General features: G+C 40.2%; 1 protein-coding gene across 2 annotated transcripts; it reads right to left on the reverse strand.

Moving 5' to 3' along the window:
- Nucleotides 1–904: 904 nt before the first annotated feature.
- Nucleotides 905–18858, reverse strand: LOC129407689 (cholesterol 24-hydroxylase-like). Of its 2 annotated transcripts, XM_055149549.1 has the most exons (15): nucleotides 18295–18858; nucleotides 18148–18225; nucleotides 14191–14272; nucleotides 11747–11820; nucleotides 11584–11670; nucleotides 8198–8336; nucleotides 7678–7788; nucleotides 7428–7590; nucleotides 6738–6803; nucleotides 6551–6623; nucleotides 6381–6465; nucleotides 5337–5447; nucleotides 4264–4352; nucleotides 1905–1971; nucleotides 905–1821 (listed from the first exon to the last, which is right to left on the reverse strand). In XM_055149549.1, exons 1-15 carry the CDS (start codon nucleotides 18441–18443, stop codon nucleotides 1675–1677), a joined length of 1521 nt encoding a protein of 506 aa, XP_055005524.1. In that variant the 5' UTR covers nucleotides 18444–18858; the 3' UTR covers nucleotides 905–1674. The 2 variants fall into 2 exon arrangements, with proteins under 2 accessions (XP_055005524.1, XP_055005525.1); XM_055149550.1 differs by lacking the exons at nucleotides 905–1821; nucleotides 1905–1971; nucleotides 4264–4352 and adding an exon at nucleotides 5027–5062 and having other exon boundaries at nucleotides 18295–18856.

The raw sequence follows: 18858 nt of genomic DNA on the forward strand, positions 1-18858 counted from the left end.
GTATCTGTCCATCATGACAGTGCAGTTTTTGAAGACTGGGTTAAAAGTAGTAGTAGTAGTATTAGTAGTAGCAGTAGTAGTAGTAGTAGTAGTAGCAGTAGCAGTAGAAGTAGTAGTAGCAGCAGTAGTAGTAGTAACATTAGTAGTAGTAGTAGTAGTAGTAGTAGTAGCAGTAGTTTGATCATGATAGAGCACTTTTTGTGTGTTACGTGGCTGATGATCTTTTGCTCCAGTTATTTCTGATTCTACGTGACTGAGGTCAAGTCAAAACACACACACACCTGGTTAAAGGTCTATTACGTAACATTATGTGGGGGGAGGGTCTTCATCTGAGTTTGAGATGTTTATTTACCTGAAATGTTCCACAGTATGGCATTAAACTTTTATTTTCATCTCCACAGAGACAAGGAGGCAACACCACCAAGCCAAGTCTATGGACAGGCAGGAGCACTACTCTCCATGGAGACAAACTGACAGCAGACTCTCCACCAGAAAAGTTACATAGTACAACTTTAAAACAGTACAACTTCCTGTATTTTTAATTACTGTTTTGATTTTGATATATGTAATATTTAGTTTAGATCACGCCTGAAGTCATGTCACAAATCACCTGAAAACAGAAAAAATCAGACACTTTACATTAAAGTCCTTTACTTGCTGCTGTGTTCACGACACACGTTTTAAAATGTGTATGACAGGTTGGACTAAACATTTTACTGAAACACACTTAATGTCATTATATTTACAATTTAGTGCAAAATGTTTGAATTTTTTCCCCGCTTTGGCCATTTTCATAAAATTTGACTTCCTGGTTGGAAATCATGACATCACATAAGGGAATTCCATAACTGTTGCCAAGCAACTAATATACAGCACACAGACATGATTATTTAACTAATACAAATAGAAGAAAAAACTTTTATTTTGTTGAAATCATGTTTAAAAAATCTGAAAAAAAAGTGCATGCATCATGGTCTACGTACTTTCCTCTGTTTTACTGTATTGTACTGTATATTATTATAAAACATTTGATGATCCAGTATCACAGTACTTCAGTTACTGTCGCCATAGTAACAAACAGAGAAGTGAGAGGGACATGTTCCAGTTTGTTTGTGTAAAATTAAACACTGCATGTATCGACTGTCTTTTTTATTGAGAAGCATCAAGTCTTCAAGTCACAGAGTCAAGTCCAAGTCAAGTCCCAAGTCTCAAGTCCCAAACAGAGTCAATTTTATCAAAAATGTGACTCAAGTTTGACTCAAGTCCAAGTCATGTCCTGCAGTTTCCTACCTTGCAGGAAACTATAACAGAATAGTTACTCAAATTAGTATTCAGAATTTTTTTTTGTTGAAATGTTAATTTTGTTGAAACAATGTTATAAATATCAGAAAAATGTGTGTCTTTAGTGTAAATTGTGCTGAAATTCTCCCAGTGTGATTTCATAAATATGGAACTCTCTAAAACAGAACTTTGCACTTTCTGTAATTTTCAACATCTTTTCCAAGTCCCCATCTCAGATAACAGTTACTCAAAGTACTCAATAATATTCAAAACATGTACTCAGTTACTTCTCAACACTGGATGTAAATGCTGAAGTGAAGACAATAACATGTACTGTAGCATTCTTATAGTGTTTATAGTGTTTTTATAGTGTTTTATAATGTTTAGTGCTGTTCATTCATGGTGTCTGTGTTTGATGGTGCACAGGACTCCACTCTTTGGTCTGAGCGACCCTGTGTCTTTTATGTCAAAACTCTGTCCTGGGACCAGCGTGAAATCAAACCTCTGGAGCAGTTTGGCCATCACCACCTTGGCTTCTATCTGTAAAAACACACACACAACACAGTATAATACTCACAGTAACTTTACTCTTGAGGGTCATAAAGTAAAGAATGATCATTTACCTGAGCAAAGTTTTGGCCAAGACACGAGCGATGGCCGAGTGAAAAGGGGTAGTAGCAGTAGTAAGGCCTGGAAAGGATTGTCATGGTGATGTTAAATAAAGCTGCACTATGTAACTTCTCTAACAGAGAGAAACTATCTGATTGTCTCTGTGTTACTGTTTATTCTATTTTTGTTACTTAACGGAGCACTGTCACTTTCTGGTTGGGAGTCCGTTAACTGCCTGTCTCCATGGAGATTTTATTATTGTTATTGTATTGTATTGTAAACCAGACCAAGTTACAGGTCAGATCTGTGGAGAGGTGACCCCGCTCACAGTCACAACGTCTGTTTTTCTAAGTATTTTGGCAATAAAACCACCTCTAACTGAATAAATGTAAAGTAGAGCTGTTTAATGTCACACTGCGGAACATTCCGGCCAGAACAATGACATCTTCATAGAAACAAGCAGGTGACGGACCCCAACCAAAAAATTACATAGTGCAGTTTTAAGTAAAAATACAGATACAGAGGTAAAAATTTACTCAAATAAAACTGGAATAAATGGAAAAAAAACTTCTTGAGTAATGTACTTTAAGAATAAAAAGTAAAAGTATAAATGTAATGATATTGATTAAAAAAATATACATATTGTGGTTAACAGCATGAATGAATTAATTTCTTATTTGTTCTTATGAAGCTGAAGCTTCAAGCTGAAGCTTGAATTGAATCAGAACGTTACCACAAACATGGTCAAATAATCCCTAAAATCATATGAAAAGTCCTTTTTACTTTTCAGTCCAGCTCACAAATGTAGTAGAGTAGAAAATAGACACCTGCTTTTAAATGTAGTGAAGTAAAAGTAAAATGTATCCACTGTAAAAATTTACTCAGTTTTTACACAGTACTTAACTTCCACCACTGATCATGTGTCTCATGAGTATTATTCCACTGCAGTGAGTGCTACATTGAAGAAACAAAACAGACACTTCACAATTTACCGACACAGAAGAGAGAGCAACACGGGACCTCAGTCTGCTGTTCATCTGCACCTAAAAGCCACGAGCCACTCCTCTGAGGACAGTGAGGTACAGATCTCAGTCAGAGAAAAGAATTGGTTTTGAAATGGGAGTTTAAGAAGTTTTTTTTTTTTTTGTTAAGACAGACAATCCATCTCTAAACAGAAATGGGGGACTCAGACACCATCTATCTCCTATTTACTACTCTATCCTCAAACTTAAATCAGAACTAACAAGAGAACAACAGGTGTATCCAGGTCAGGTCCAGATGTGTGAAAGCTCCATTATGTCCCTTACGCTAATAAGACCCCACACTCAGTGCAGTTCAATAGGCTTAGCTACTAACAGAAACTGCAGCAAGTAGGTGTGTCAGTTTCAGAGTAGTTTCACTTTAGTTAGCTCGTCCCTGCAGGCAGATATAAAGAAGTACCCACCAGTATTCTGACCAGAACTGAAGAAGCAGCTTGGATAAGCTGTGAAACATATTCGACCAAATACATTTTTGTCCAGTTGACAAATTACCGTGGATTCTACCTGGACGACTGAGGGATTTTACACACATTATTCCACCTGTTTGTCTCCATGGTGATGCCACTAGGCCATGTTACACGTTATACAATGATTTTTTAAAAGAGGGAGTATTATGCAAAATCAACATTTTGTGGCTTTCTATCATGTTATAACAGTCGCTCAACACAAAAGTTTTATATGTCCTCCGTGCATGTTTGAGTGATCTAGTGATCTCTCCCATTCCTGTTTCAAGCCCACCTTACAAAACAATAAAAGATAGCATAGTGATCTAAATATTGTGTGTTTTAAACGAATTATAAAAATACAAAATAGATACATTTAATGCCAAGCTCTGCAACAATCCACCAGAAAATGCATGTTTAACATAGAAATACATAATTTGCATTGCATTTGTAAATGGACAGTTCTTAAGGTGGAAATATGCACATGACTATATAAATGGTTAAGTGGCACCATCTGCTGGACACAGTGGGAATAAACAAAAGTGAAACAACAGCACAAGAGGAAAACCTGCAGCAGTGTCTTTACATGTCTGTTATAACATGATTATTAGCATAAAAATGTTAGAAGTGCAACTTTTCTGGTGGGGGGTTCGTCACCTGCTTGTTTCTCTGCAGGTGTCACTGCTCTGTCTGGAATGTTCCACTAACAGCTCCACCTTACATTCACTTACAGGTCATTTTATTGCTCAAAAATCCATAATAATACAAATATTTAATGCCACACTGTGAAACATTCCAGACAAAGCTATAACATCTCCATGGAGATCTAACAGGTGCTCCACGAGAAAGTTACACAATGCACCTTAAAAGGTAAGTAAGGTGTTTCTTACTTGGGAGCATCAGGATGAAATCTGTCTGGGTCAAACTTCAGTGGATCTTTGAAGAATTTCTCCAAGCGACCACAGGTGTAGCTGCTGAACTAGAGAAAGTACAGACAATAATCAAATGTGAGGAGGAACATATGTTTTCTATACAAACTACACTAAAACAAAGGCTCAAATGATCCAAATGATTCTAGTGAAGGTGTGTGGAGTTTAAAAAAACACAGGGGAACACTTCCTGTATTACCACATGACAACACAAGGTTTCTCTGTTTGAGACAAGAACTCAGCCTAAATCTGCAGAGGTTTAGTGTTAAACATGTGAGAATGAAACAAAACACAACTTCAGGTCTGTTTGTGATGAGAAAACTACATTAGAACATAGATCAAAAAATCTTGTCATGGGCTCTTTAATGTCTTCAGTGGTAGTCCAATGAAGTTCATTTGGTCTTCCAATAATTTATCTTATTAAGTTCTAAGAGTTTGTTTTCAATCCTGACAGTTTGTTCTGCTCCCTGTGCTCTTCCTCAGAGTCTCGTGATGTTGCTGTGACGTGTTGCTCAGCTGATTTAAACAGGTTTTGGTGCCGCCTTGTTCCCAGTGGAGGATGGACAACAGAAAGATGGAAATGTGCTCACACGACGATGAACCGGGACAAGGGGCCTTTTTTACTCTCACACACCTGGAATACTGTCCTGAGTAAGTCGGACTGCAGATGGCGCTGTTGCCCTGCCTCCACTGGTAGGAAGATGGTGCCAAAACCTGTTTAAATCAGCTGAGCGACACGTCACAGCAACATCACGAGACTCTGAGGAAGAGTGCAGGGAGCAGAACAAACTGTCAGGGATGAAAACAAACTCTTGGTCTGAAAAATGAACCTAATAACATGACTTAAATGGTGTTTGATTTTATTTCTTTTATTGCCAAAAAATGTCAAATAACCACTTAAGTAGAACAATACTAAATGTGTCTGTGTGTACCTGATCTGACTAAAGTCCATTGTTTTGTTAATATCCTGATACCCCAAACATAAATATATATGGACACTGAAGAATAATGAAAAAAGTCTATGATTTCCTCACCATAACTGTCACTCCTGCTGGGACATTGATGCCTCCTATCACCGTGTCTTTAATCAGACCACGGGACGTCCCAGGGGCAGTGGGGTACAGTCTGAGCGTCTCTTTCAGCACCTGTGTACATATGGTGATAAATCATATTCATTTTGATTAGGGCTGGAAATTCATTTCATTTACTTTCATTTGGTCAGTGTATAACTCATTAGATTCTACATACGTTACATTCAGTCTGATGCCCATAAAACAAAACATATTCAGTCTGAAGAACTTCACAATCAAATCAAATCACTAAGTCAATGAGGTGCAGGCTGAAGCTGAAGCTGAAGCTTATTGTGTCCACCCTTATCTCCAACTACAGCACGCTAATGGACATTCATCTACAAAATGAATACAACATTATTACATTTTACTACATCATGATGAAACTAAAGTGTGCAATTATTCTAATTATCACAACATTGTCTTAACTGTTGTTATTCTTTCAAATATGTTTCCATTACTATTCTCTTAAAAATGATTTGAATTGTATAAGAGTGGTAGTGAACTTTGCTTGATAAACAGTGTTCCTCAGAGTCGTTCTTACATGTGGCCTGTGGAACAATATACATTATATTTACTTTCTCTCTGAGGGAACATTGCCTGTAAAGAATGAGGATTTTCATCACGTTTGACTCTGTACATGAACTCAGCCGTGTACAAATCGACCACAGTATTTTTAAAATATTTGATTGAATGAACAATGAACGATGCATGACTCACGATACGATATCAGGATATTACGATACATGTGATAATCAATATATTGACACTGAGATATTACTGTTTACTGTTTAAGAAACAAATACTTTTTAGCAACAGTATTTCTTTGTTAAGCCACTGCTTGTGCAAAGTTAGAAAGAGTAGTAAATATGAATATATTTATTTTAATGTGGAAAACTAGTTTCCTTCCACTAAACGAAACTAAATTATCATGCACTCAACACAAAAAAGCGTAAAGGTGCATTGCTGAACTTTTCTGTTTTTCCCTGATAATCTACTGTGTTGTACCTGTGAGAGATACGTCAGGTTTCCCAGGTCGTCGTAGCTTATTTCTCTCTTCATTCCAATGACTTCATCCACCTCTTTCTTCGCTCTGGGGAGTAATAACGATGTAATTCAAAATGTTTTGTACATGTAAATGATCTGTAGTTATTTAGTTCACGTCATGATGTCTATACTTCTCTAAAATATCCGGGTGTCGTCCCAGTTCCATGATACAAAAGGCGAGTTGATTGGCGGTGGTCTCCTGGCCTGCAATGATAATAGAACACTTAGTAATAACAGGATAATAACATGGTAATAACATGGTAATAACATGGTAATAAAGACAAACATGAGGCAACTAAGCAAAGCAAAAGCCCTCACCTGCGATAAAGAAGGTCACAAAGTTGTCCAACATAAACTCTTCATCCTCCTTGGTCATGCTTTCCTCTGAAATAGTGGAAACATGGATTCATTAAGATGCAGCAATATAAGGAGGAGTTCTTCACTCGTCCAGGACACATTTAATGGAAAGAAGAGTCCAGACGACCAGATGACCAAGAAACCTTCTCTACATTTCAACTTGAAATCAAAAATGTAGAGTTGACAAAGTTGCCTTTTGGTTGGAGGAGGAATAAATATTAACATAAATGAGGGGCAACAGTGGTTGGTTGCTCTTGTGCCTACCCTGCTCACACACTGAGCAGTTTTTCAAACTTTATTTATTTTATTTTATTTTTTTATTATATCATGGGATATTAACCAAGTAAGTAGTGCAGCATGTGCAGTTCAAAGAACACGACAAAGAGACTGTTAGATTGTGTGTTTTTTCCTGTATCCATGGAAACTGTGCAAGATGCTAGCTGAGGAGCTAGTTGAGAAGTTAGCTATGGATATTTGAGATGCTACAGGTGTTTTACACCATCTGTAGAAGCAAATGTGACAGAAGACCTTCCAGAGGAAATACTCCAAGGGACACTCCCACATTAAAAAGAAAGTAGAAGGGCTGGATTGTCAAGCAAAAGTAATATCCTTTGTTTGCAGTGGCAGTGTTTTGTTATTTGTTGTGTTCACCTTGTCCGGCTGATTTGATGATCTGTGTGAGAATGTCTTTGGGCACCTCCTCTCCGTTTTGCATGGCCGTCTTCCTCTCATTGATCCACTGAGCTCCAGTGGAACGCAGCAGATCACAGGCTTTCCTCACTTCACTAATGTACGACCAGTTCTGAGGTCTGAACTGAAGAGTGTGAGATGTTTATTAAAATATACAAATGTCAAAGTGAACACAGTAAATACATTTCACAGGAGCATGAATATCACTGACCTCGAAGGTTGCATCTCGGACATAGTGACATGACCCCTGGAGACACATCTCGATGGCTCTGGGGAACGGTGAGGAGTACCTAAGCAGGTCCAGATCAACTCCGAACGCGACCTGAGACACAAGGATGAACAAAGAGTTATAATTTACTCCTTTATGCAAGAAGAAAATGGATATATGACTGGGCTATAGTCCCCAGTGCCCCAAAAACTGGAACAAAGACTTTTTTCCTGTTTTTTTAAATGCCCCAACTTCATTTAGAGCTATTTTTTTCCTCTAACTATGTCAAAACATTAAAAGTAAATTCAAAATATACCTTTTTAAAAATAGCATAGACTTTGAAGCACATGAACACAATGGTTTACCTTAAAAGGTCTATATTACGCCATTTATACATGGAGATGTTGCAGGTGTTTGTATCGTTAAAAATACCTTGAAAACCATGCATTCTTACTGTAAACGAGCTAGAAAAGTTACATAGCACATCTTTAAATTTGGTTCACCTCCATCTTATACATTTTACCTTGGCGATAATGTCCAGTGCGACGCAGTTGACCAGATGGAGCATGTTGGCCACGGTTTTGTTCTCGGCCTCTTCAGAAAGCTTCTCCATCAGTTTGTCTGCTCTCTCATTAAAGGTGCTCGTCAAACCTCTCAGATATCTGCATTCAAACAGGACAATACTGAGGCCCATTTACTATTACAATCAACATTTTATATGGAATGTTTTTATGAGTTTTTTTGTTGTTGTTGTTCTGCTTTCAGGTTGAGCCAATCACTCCTAAAGAGAAGTTATTTTGCATCTTGGAATCTGCTCCCACACACCCAAGACTGTGCAGTGTGACTACAATGTAAAATTTGGGAAAAAAAACTTCCCCCATGGCAAACAAATTTGGACTTGGTACCAAAAATGTAAAAATGAAGGTTGCTTATGCAAGACTAAAGGATTACATATGTGTGCGAGCAGATTCCAAGACGCAAAATGACTTCTCTTTGGGAGTGAACGGCATGGCTCAACCTGAACAAAAATAAAAACATTAAATATAAAATCTTAATCATTTTCTATACGTTCTATAAACATTTTAGGTTATTTCAACAAGAACTGCCAAAATTACTGGCCTGCGAAATTATGTCAAATTTTTTGGGACACCTTCTATATTGTAAATGGTCAAATTTTTAAACAGTGCTTTTCCACCTTCAAGGCTCAAAGTGTTTTACATCAAGAAACCACTCACTCATTCACACACACATTTATAAACCAATGTACACAGACACCCGGGGGTGAGGTGGGGTAAGTGTCATGCCCAAGGACACAACAACAGTATTCATCTGCTTTACCAATGATGTTTATGTCGAGACCAGGATTCGAACTTTCAACCTTCAGATCAGTGGACAAAAACTCTACCAACTGAAGTACTATCACCCAGTTTACATAAATGGTCACAGCTAATGGGTCAGTCCATATGAAATCAGCCGCCCTCCCCTAAGAGCCAGCTCAGATTTGCCTGATAAAATATTTGAAACATTTCTAAAATCACCAAATGAAAGAATCTCAAATTTTAGTTCAATCCCTTCAGTCATTCCTGAGTTATGGCCCGCTGAAATTTTGGGGCCAAGCTCACTTTTTGGAAGCCTTAATTTTTGAGAGACCATAACTTCATAAAAAATAAAGCTAGAAAGCTGAATTTTTTTATTATTGTAGATTCTTGGTCATAGATTCTGAATCTGTTGTCAAGTATTGGGTATCTTTATTAAGGAGGGCGCTGTGGGCCCCCAAAATCTCAAATTTGGTTGTCGCTCAATTTTTCCTTTCAATTTTTGAGGTCCAAGATCTATTTACTCCAAGAAGATATTCACAAACTAACTGTTGAACCTGAATATATGAGAGAATGACCATTTCTGACAACAATCTCACACTTTTCTGAGCTTTCATGTGGATGGTGTAGAGTCCCAAATATGGTCACAGACCAAATGTGATCTTTTTGGCCCCTTCTTTGGACCCTCGGTTCCCCATGTGGCACAGTTAGATGTTGATAAAATTTTTACTAGAGGAACTTTGGCATATTCTGATTAGTTTAAAGTAATAAAAACATTTATTATTAACTTCTTTCATTTCAAATGGAATTTTTGAAAATGATCTCTCACAGGTCCTTTTTGGTGGAGCTTAGGGACTTTTCCACCTGCAGAAAGGTTCAATTATCTTTAATAGACTTAAACACTATTTGCTTGTTATTATAAGGATCTCAAAGGATTAATGACACTTTTCCAAGCAATCTCCAATCCATTCCCTTATAACAAGCAAATACTGTTTAAGTCTATTAAAGGTAATTGAACCTTTCCAGCAGGTGGAAAAGTCCCTAAGATCCACCAAAAATGACAAAATGTGAGATTTTGGGGGCCCACAGCGCCCACCTTAATACAGATACCCAACATTTGAAAACAGATTTAGAATCTATATCTATATCTATAATAATACAAATTTTCATCTTCCTAGTCCTATTTTTTATGAAGTTATGGTCTCTCAAACATGCTCATAAATTAAGGTTTCTGAAAAAGTGAGCATGGCCCCAAAATTTCAATGGGCCCTAACTCAGGAACGACTCAAGGGATTGAGCTACAATTTGAGATTCTTTCATTTGGTTATTTTAGAAATTTTTTGAATTTTTTTCAGCCAAATCTGAGATGGCTCATAGGGGAGATTCCTTGAAAATGGCTGATTTCATATGGACTGACCCTAATCCGCTATCCATCTACTGTCTTTTTCGGACTATAAGTGGCTCCAGAGTATCACCACCAGCCAAAAAATGCATAATGAAGAAGAAAAAAACATACATGAGTTGCATTTTTTGGGGGAAATTTAGTTTATAAAATTAGGGACCAAGAACCGACATTTCATCTTGAAAGGCAAGTTATAGAAATAATAACAATAGCATAAAGAACAACAGGCTGAATATGCGTCAATGTGTTAATGTAACATATCAACAATTATTCAGATAACTATAGCATAAACAACAGAACATAAGTTTACCAAACTCTCCATCTCACTCCAAATCACTAAATCCACTGAATCCATTGAATTTTTCATCCTCGCTGTCACTTCTGAGCAACTCCGCGCAACTTCCGTTATCACAGGAGTCCATGTGTGTCATCCAATGACTTCCATGGAAGTTGCATGGTGCATCCGCAGTGAAGCTGTGTTCTCCATCCTCTGCTTTCTGCCAGTCCCTCACAAGTTTCTCGCTCACTCCAAACTTTCTTTCTGCTGCTCAATTACCATTTTCTGCTGCATATTTCACTTATTTTCAAAGAGCCATGATTTCACTACTTGCAGCAGGACAGTGGCTTTTTCTTCAGGAGACATGCACAGAAAACTGATCCACAAGCCTAGAGCACCTTCTCACAGCTGTCATTCTGAAAATCTTAATATATAAGTTGCACCAGAGTATAAGTAGCAGGAAACACCCAAACCATGACAAAAGTGCGACTTATAGGTCCGAAAAAAAATGGTAAATAGGAAGTGAGCATGGGGACGCTTCCAGCTCCATCCACTCTGGCTCCAACTGACTTTATATTGCTGCATGAGCCACTTCATTTTGGCCTTATAGTGTTCATATTCTCCTCAGAAGAGCGGGACCCGGCCACGGATAAAGCGGAAGAAAATGGAGGAATGGATGTTTGTATTAACCCACTCTACATGAGCCTAGCGTTTTTATTTCGACTCATATAACTGCTCGCCTGGTGAGCTTCATTGGACTGGACCGAGTGCCATGGGTGATGTCACACTTCCTCAGTCCACTTCTATATACAGTCTATGGTGTCACCCCATGTTCTTCTTCGCAGTATAAAAATAATAATGAATAATATAAGTAATCATTGTAATAAATACAAGTATGTGCAGTTGTGGCTCACAGGCTGCTGAAGGCGGGGTCCATGATGCGTCTCTGTTTGTACCACTGCTCGTGGTCTCGCGCTGTCACCAGACCATTCCCCAAAAACCTAAACAAAAGTAGAAAGGATATGAAGCAAAATAAAGAAAATACAGATTGAAAAATGACTCTGTTTTGACTTTTACCTTTGACCAAAAAGTTTGGACACACGCTTGAAGAAGAATTTATCTTTGGGGTATTCTGGGGACATGAGAATCTCCTGAAATGATGTCAGAGGAAAGAAAAAGGATTTAAATTAGAATTGTATCAACCAGGAAACTAAGCCTAGACTACACTTTATCTGGGGTTGGGTCGCGGGGGACATTAGTCTGAGCAGGGACTCCCAGACTTCCTTCACCCCGGACACTTCCTCCAGCTCCTCCGGGGGACCCCAAGGCCATCCAAGAGACATAGTCCCTCCAATGAGTCCTGGGTCATCCCCAGGGCCTCCTCCCAGTGGGACATAAACACGATCCGCCTGTCAATCTCACGCTCCATCCTCCCCTCACTTGTGAACAAGACCCCGAGAAAGATCTCCACTTGAGGCAGGGACCCTCCATCCACCCGGAGACGGCAGGCCACCTTTTTCCTGTCAAGAACCGTGGCCTCTGATCTTCATCCCAGCCACTTCACACTAGGGGTGGCAAGGTTCATGAAAAAAAACAAAAAAAAAACATTCGGTTCGCTTGTCACGGTTCGGGATGTGTGCGTACCGCATGATTTCCACAGTTCCTGGCTTGCGCATTGTAGCCTCGTGCCTGTATGTGACCTGTTTCGCTTTGACGCAAAAGAAGAGGTGTGGAGGGTGAAAGCTGCACATCACATGTAGAAATGGCAAATAGAGAGAAGAGGGCCGCCGGAGATGGAGGATGCACCCGTGTCTTTACCTCACAAAACCACAGCTACGCATCAACGCAAAGGCAGCTCCACCGGCAGCTGCAACAGGATGTGCACGCGTGCAGCTCTGGCTCTGTATTTGTCAATGGAAAAGACGATCAAACTTGACTGGGCGCGTTTAGCCATGCAGTGGAGCCAGGATCTAATGCTCATGCGCATTTCGCCCTATGCAAATGTAAAAACTGCAGCTTTTGGACATATAACTTTTAGAATGCATGGAAAATGAATGAGGGCTGTACGTGCTAGACGTGTGTATGGAACAACGCTTCCTGCACTCATGGATTTCAGAAAATAGGATCCATCCTATTTTTTGATGCTCTACGCGAGTGGAGGCGCATATCCCCATCAAAATACACAGAGAACATGAATCTTTAGTTGTATTTGTGCGTTTACCCTCAGCACAACGTGTTCCTGGGGCAGATCTGTGTCATGTGAAAGAGCCCAGGTCCAGAAATACTGTTAATTAGTGTTTTAAAATTAACTTTTGAAATCCTCTCGTTTGCTGTGGTGAGCCTGTACAGAAGGTAAATACAAGTCTGTTCAGCTGTTAGTTTCACTGTGGACCTGATACAAGCGGCTAAAAGCGCCTCTGTCAAGTTTGATCGTCTTTCCTACTGAGAAACACTGAGCCAGTGCTGCGTGTGTACATCCTGCTGCAGCTGCCAGTGGAGCAGCCTTCGTGTTGACACGTGGCTGTGGTTTCGCAAAGTTACGTGCGTAAACGCTGATGCATGCAGTGGAGCCGTGCAGCCAAGAGTGCAATCTCACTAAACCAAGTATCCCGACTCCTGAGGAGGGTTAGGAAGGTGGTAACATTTTTTCACTGAAGCTCATCAGCTGCATGTCCATTAATAATGCGCTTAAAGTCAAGTCAAATTCAGTTTGAGCATGATTACATTATTAACTATAACTTTATACAATTTTTTGATGTTGTATCCTAAATTGTGGATAATTAAGATAACATAGCATATGCTGAAGTATATCTCTGGAGATTAAAGATTAAAAAGAAATAATGACAACAGGAACCGTACCAAACCGAAAAAACTGTGACCTTAAACCGCAATACAAACCGAACTATGAATTTTGTGAACCGTGCCACCCCTACTTCACACTCAGCTGCAAACCACCGTAGTGCACATTGCATGTCCTGGTTTGATGGAGCCATTAGGACAACATAATCTGCAAACAGCAGAGATGAGATCCTGTGGTCCACAAACCAGAACCCCTCCGACATCTGACTGTGCCTAGAAATTCTGTCCATAAATACAATGAATAGAACTTGTGACAAAGGGCAGCCCTGGCAGAGTCCAACATGCACCGGGAACAGGTCTGACTTACTGCTGACAATACGAACACAGCTCCTTAAGATACTCAGGATGGATCTCATCCACCCCTGCAGCCTTGCCACCGCGGAGCTTTAACCACCTCAGTGACTTCAGCCAGGGTGATGGATGAGTCCGCCTCCGAGTCTCCAGCCTCCAGCCTCTGCTTCCTCCTCAGAAGACGTGACACTGGGATTGAGGAGATCCTCAAAGTATTCCTTCCACTGTCCGACAACCTCCCCAGTCGAGGTCAACAGCTCTTCCCCCGCACTATAAACAGTGTTGGTGAAGAACTGCTTCCCCTTACTCTGACTTAGGTAACAAAACTGAGTACTTCTTTCACCACTGTGAAGATGTTGAATGAGGCTTACCTTTGTAGCCTCTGGGCAGTGCACTCCAAGCAACACATTATGTAGTATGTTGATCCTGTACACTGGTCCATATATCTCTGACCTAAAACAGGAATTTATTTACTTTACATAACATGTTACAATAAGTAAATCAATACTAGAGGAGAGTGCAGAAGGCTGAGGGGTTACACTATATTAGTAATACTATTACAGGCTAAATGTTGAAACACACCCCAAAACACATAACATCTACATAACACATGAACAGAGTGCAGTATTTTCATTTGTTAAAGGGCCAATATTATGCTCTTTTCTCATCTGTTATATTGTAGTTTCCTCATCACAAACAGACCTGGAGGTGTGTTTTGTTTCATTCACTCATGTTTAACACACAAACCCTGCATATTTTGGTTGAGTCTGTCTCTCAAACACTATTCCACCTTGTGATGACATGTGGCAATGCAGGAAGTGCTCCACTGTGTTTTCACCTAAAGGTAAAATGTAGTTGTAAACATGAAAACTGCCACTGCATGACATCACAAGGTTGAACAGAGCATTTGGAGCTTTGGAGATGTAGACAGACTAATAATAAAGAGTTACTCATGTAATGTATTCTGTAACGTATGTGAATAGCGAAATCACATTTTATATTTCCCTACTGCTACCCGTAGCTACCGTTATGCAGTGATAATAAATGCAGTATAAAGATGCTGTCAGGAGTGGGATCATAGAGGGTGAAGATGGTGGCTTTGGAGGTACAGCTGCACATGGCTGCTCCTCAGCTGCTGGTGTCTCTGGTGGTTCACAGCAGTGCTCTTCCTCAGGTGTGATGTGATGTGACTGGTTGATATTTGCCCGCGATAACCCAGGACTAACCCAGGACTAAGGTGCGCCCGTGTAGACCGTTGGGTGACTGCAGGTGAAAGGACCGCTGCAGAGCTCTGTGCTGCACGGAGGTAAGTGCAGCCGTCGCCTGATAGCACTTTGCGGACACCCTGCTCTGCGTGCTCGGGGCTCTCTCTCTCTTAAGTCCAGGGGTACCCAACGTGGAGCAGGACTCTAACCTGAACTGCTACAGTGAGAGCTGGAGAGATGCAGCGGCACTTGTTCCAAAGCTAAATGTTACGTTATATTTGCGCAATAACCAAAGTACATCTACATCTGCGCAACAAGCGCATCATCTGAGAGAGTTTTCAGTGTCGCTGGAAATATTATAACTCCAGGGGATGGTGGGTGGGGGAGGGGTGCGGTATCACCGTATACAGCGATGTTGAGCCGCTATACCGCACTGCAGGAGAAATTCCCTAAGTGCAACCGCCTTATGGACAGCACAAGCTTTCTGTAAATATCCTCAAGCGGCTTGTGGTCATTAAACACTGTGACATGTTTCCCAAAGATGAAGTGGTGAAACTTAGTGCAGGCATGAACGATGGAGAGCATCTCCTTCTCAATCTGCGCATAATGCGTCTCTGCATCGGTCACTGATCTTGAGGAGAATGCCAATCAATGGTTGTTGCGTACTAGCACAGCTCCCAGTCCAGTGCTGCTGACATCACTGTATATTTGCACTGGATTTGACACACTGTAGAACTTTAGCACAGGATGATGTGTGTAAACATGCTTGAGCTTATCAAATGCTTGCTGTTGGGCTGGCTGCCATGCAAACTCCACATCACATTTTATGAGCTGCCTCAGCGGTGCATCGATCTCACTTAGGTTTGAAAGAAAGAAAGAAAGAAAAGAATAAACTTTGAAAGGTAGGTCACAATTCCTAGAAAGTGTCATAACCTTCCTTGTCTGTAGGTGGCAGCATACACCTAACAGCTTCAGTTTTAGCAGGGTCAGGTTTCAGTCAATTGCCTGTTATCAAATGTCCTACAAAAGCCATTGACGACTGCCGACACTTGTTAAAGTTCAGTTTTAGGTTGCAGATTGTGGCTCTCTCAACTTTTTCAGTATTTAGTTGGGTTCTCTCACTGTTGACACTGCGATGAGAATGTCATCCATAATGCCTGTAGCTCCGGTGATGCTCTCTAGCATTCGGTCCGTGATGCACTAAAATATCTCGGGTATAATATTACATGATATCAGAAAGCTGTCTGGTACAGTAAGTTACCTGCATAGCCATGAAAATGCAGTTTGATCACCTGAAGATTGACGGGGATGCAGCAAATTTGTATCAAGAGTTCCAAGGATTTTGGAGCTACGTTAGCTTTGTGTTCACAGGACCCCTGTCTGTGAGTCCAAGCAGAAGGTGGGTTGGAACGGCACGAGGATTGGAGAACAAGGGAGAGAAATCTACAAAACATTGGAATGGACTGATGGTGAAAAGGATAAACAGATCGCCAGGCATCATTTCAGATAAAGGAAACAAGGTGCAACTGAAACTTTTGATCACGTTGTGAAAGATTTGAGGCTGCTGTTACTGGACTGTGAGTATGACAACTTGGATGACATGTTGATAGACGCCATAATAGCGACTGTGCGAGAAAAACGTGTCCAAGAGAGGCTGCTTGACAAAGGTGAGGAGCTGACACTGGCCAAAGCCATTGAAATCCCCCAACAGTTTGAAATGTCGCAAACGCAAATGAGAATTGTGTGAGAGGAGGATGCACAGGTCTGTGCAATGTCAAGCAAACCAAAGTTCAACACACTGAACAAAAAGGCATATAAACCCCAAGCGCAAGTGGAATCAAGGTAAATACCCAGCAAAAGGCTCCATTTGCTCCTGCTGTCATAAACTAAACCATTGGGCATCAGTTTGTCGCAGTCACTCCGTGACTGAAGTGAACATGGAGTCAACAAATGACATGAGTAAAGAGGAAATACTGAAATATTAACCTGACTACAGATGCAGTGCCAGTATCAACATTGGCAGATGATAAGTGGTTGGTCAACACTGATGTTTTGTTGCAGAAAGTGCAGTTTAGGATAGATACAGGTGCAAAGTGTAACACGCAGACTCTGAATTGTTACCAGTCGCTAGACCACACAGATGAGCTGAAAGCCTCCAAAAGAGGGCTCAGAACCTACTCCAACCACAAAATAACGCCTGTTGCAGCAGTTGACCTACTGTTAAAGAGCACAAAACGAAAGCAGAGTTTGAAATTGTGGACATTGCACAAGAGAATGTACTGAGTGGCACAACAGCAGAGGCCCTAGTCCTGATTGTGAGACTTGACTCTTGACAAGACAATAGGGTGGCATCAAATGCGCATCTGAGATATTTCAGCGCATCATGGACCGAATGCTAGAGGACATCACTGGAGCTATTGGCATTATGGTTGACAGTCTTATCACAGCACCCACAAGCCGAAACTGGTGAACTGTATCACACCACACGGGGCAGAATGGTGAGCGCACCTGAAAAACTGAACTTATGAACTTATTACATCCAATGCACTGCTGTAGTCAGGGGCAGGTGTAGTATAGACGCTTGAAAGGAAGTGATGTGCTAGTAACCTCTCCTTCCTACTTTAGTTGGTTTTATATATATATTATAAATAATTGTTTCACTGTTTCATTATTTCATTATTACACTGTTCTAATCTCTGAGCATAATAACAATAATATGATAGATATTTGTACTATTCTCAGTCAGTTATATTTTATTACTGACAAAGTTGGATGCAATGTATTCTGTAATGTAGGTGAATTGTGAAATCACATTTTATATGTCCCTACCGTAGCTGCCGTTATGCAGTGTAAATAAACGCAGTCTAAAGACGCGTCTCGGCTAAACTTTTAAATAGTAAAAGAATATTACAACTCAAACACATGAGTTAAACAAAACACAATTCCAGGTCTGTTTTTCGAGGAGGTAAAAACATTAAAACATGAATTAAAGTTCACAAGAGTCAGTTGTGCGTAATATAGGGCTAAATGTTAGTAAAAAGAAAACTGTTCATTTCAAAGTGCGTCAGTGTTGTAATAAAACCCGCACGTAAACTCACACTTTTACTGTTGCGTTTTTCTCACCATTCTAGAAACATTTCCTGAACGCCTCCATCCTTTTTCATCACTTCCACCAAAATTGGAGAATGGCCCAAGAAAAAACTGCATTTAAACAAACAAAATGTGCAAGTTTAAGTACGTAAACTACTTTTTCCATAATTCATAACGTACCTGGTTCGTGGCGGTCCAGGGATGTGGTCATATTTGAGATGCTGGTATTTGATGTAAAGACAATATCCGAGAAACGCAAAGAAAAACACACACAGAGACAATGAAAGGACCCGAGGAAGCCAGTTTAACAGTGCGCTTACGATTGCCATGTTGGAAAATGACGGAAAAAGACACTTTAGTCTTTAGTTCGTGCAGGACTCACAACTTCCGCGTTATGTGTCCTGATTTGATCCCGGTTTGGTCCTGGTTTTGGACTAGTTTTGGTCCTGGTTTTGGACTCGTTTGTCTATGCAGATTTGATTTGGTCCCGTTCTGGTTTAGGTCTGGTCTAGCTCGGGTTTAGTTTCATGCAAGTGTCAGTTTAACCCTCACGCTCTCCGCGGGGTCACATTGACCTTAAGTTTTTTTTTTTTTTTTCTACACTCTTGGGTCTGATTGACTGAGTAAAAATGCATCTGTTATTTGAAATTGTAGGGAGATGCAATAGAAGTAATAATAATTACAATGCAATTTAATATTAAAGGAAACAAAAGTTAAGTGAATAAAAAGTTGTGGTCATTTGCG

The sequence above is a fragment of the Boleophthalmus pectinirostris genome, unplaced genomic scaffold (assembly GCF_026225935.1).
Source record: "Boleophthalmus pectinirostris isolate CB_2022bp ecotype Guang Dong unplaced genomic scaffold, ASM2622593v1 HiC_scaffold_13, whole genome shotgun sequence".
Classification (NCBI taxonomy): Eukaryota; Metazoa; Chordata; class Actinopteri; order Gobiiformes; family Gobiidae; genus Boleophthalmus; species Boleophthalmus pectinirostris.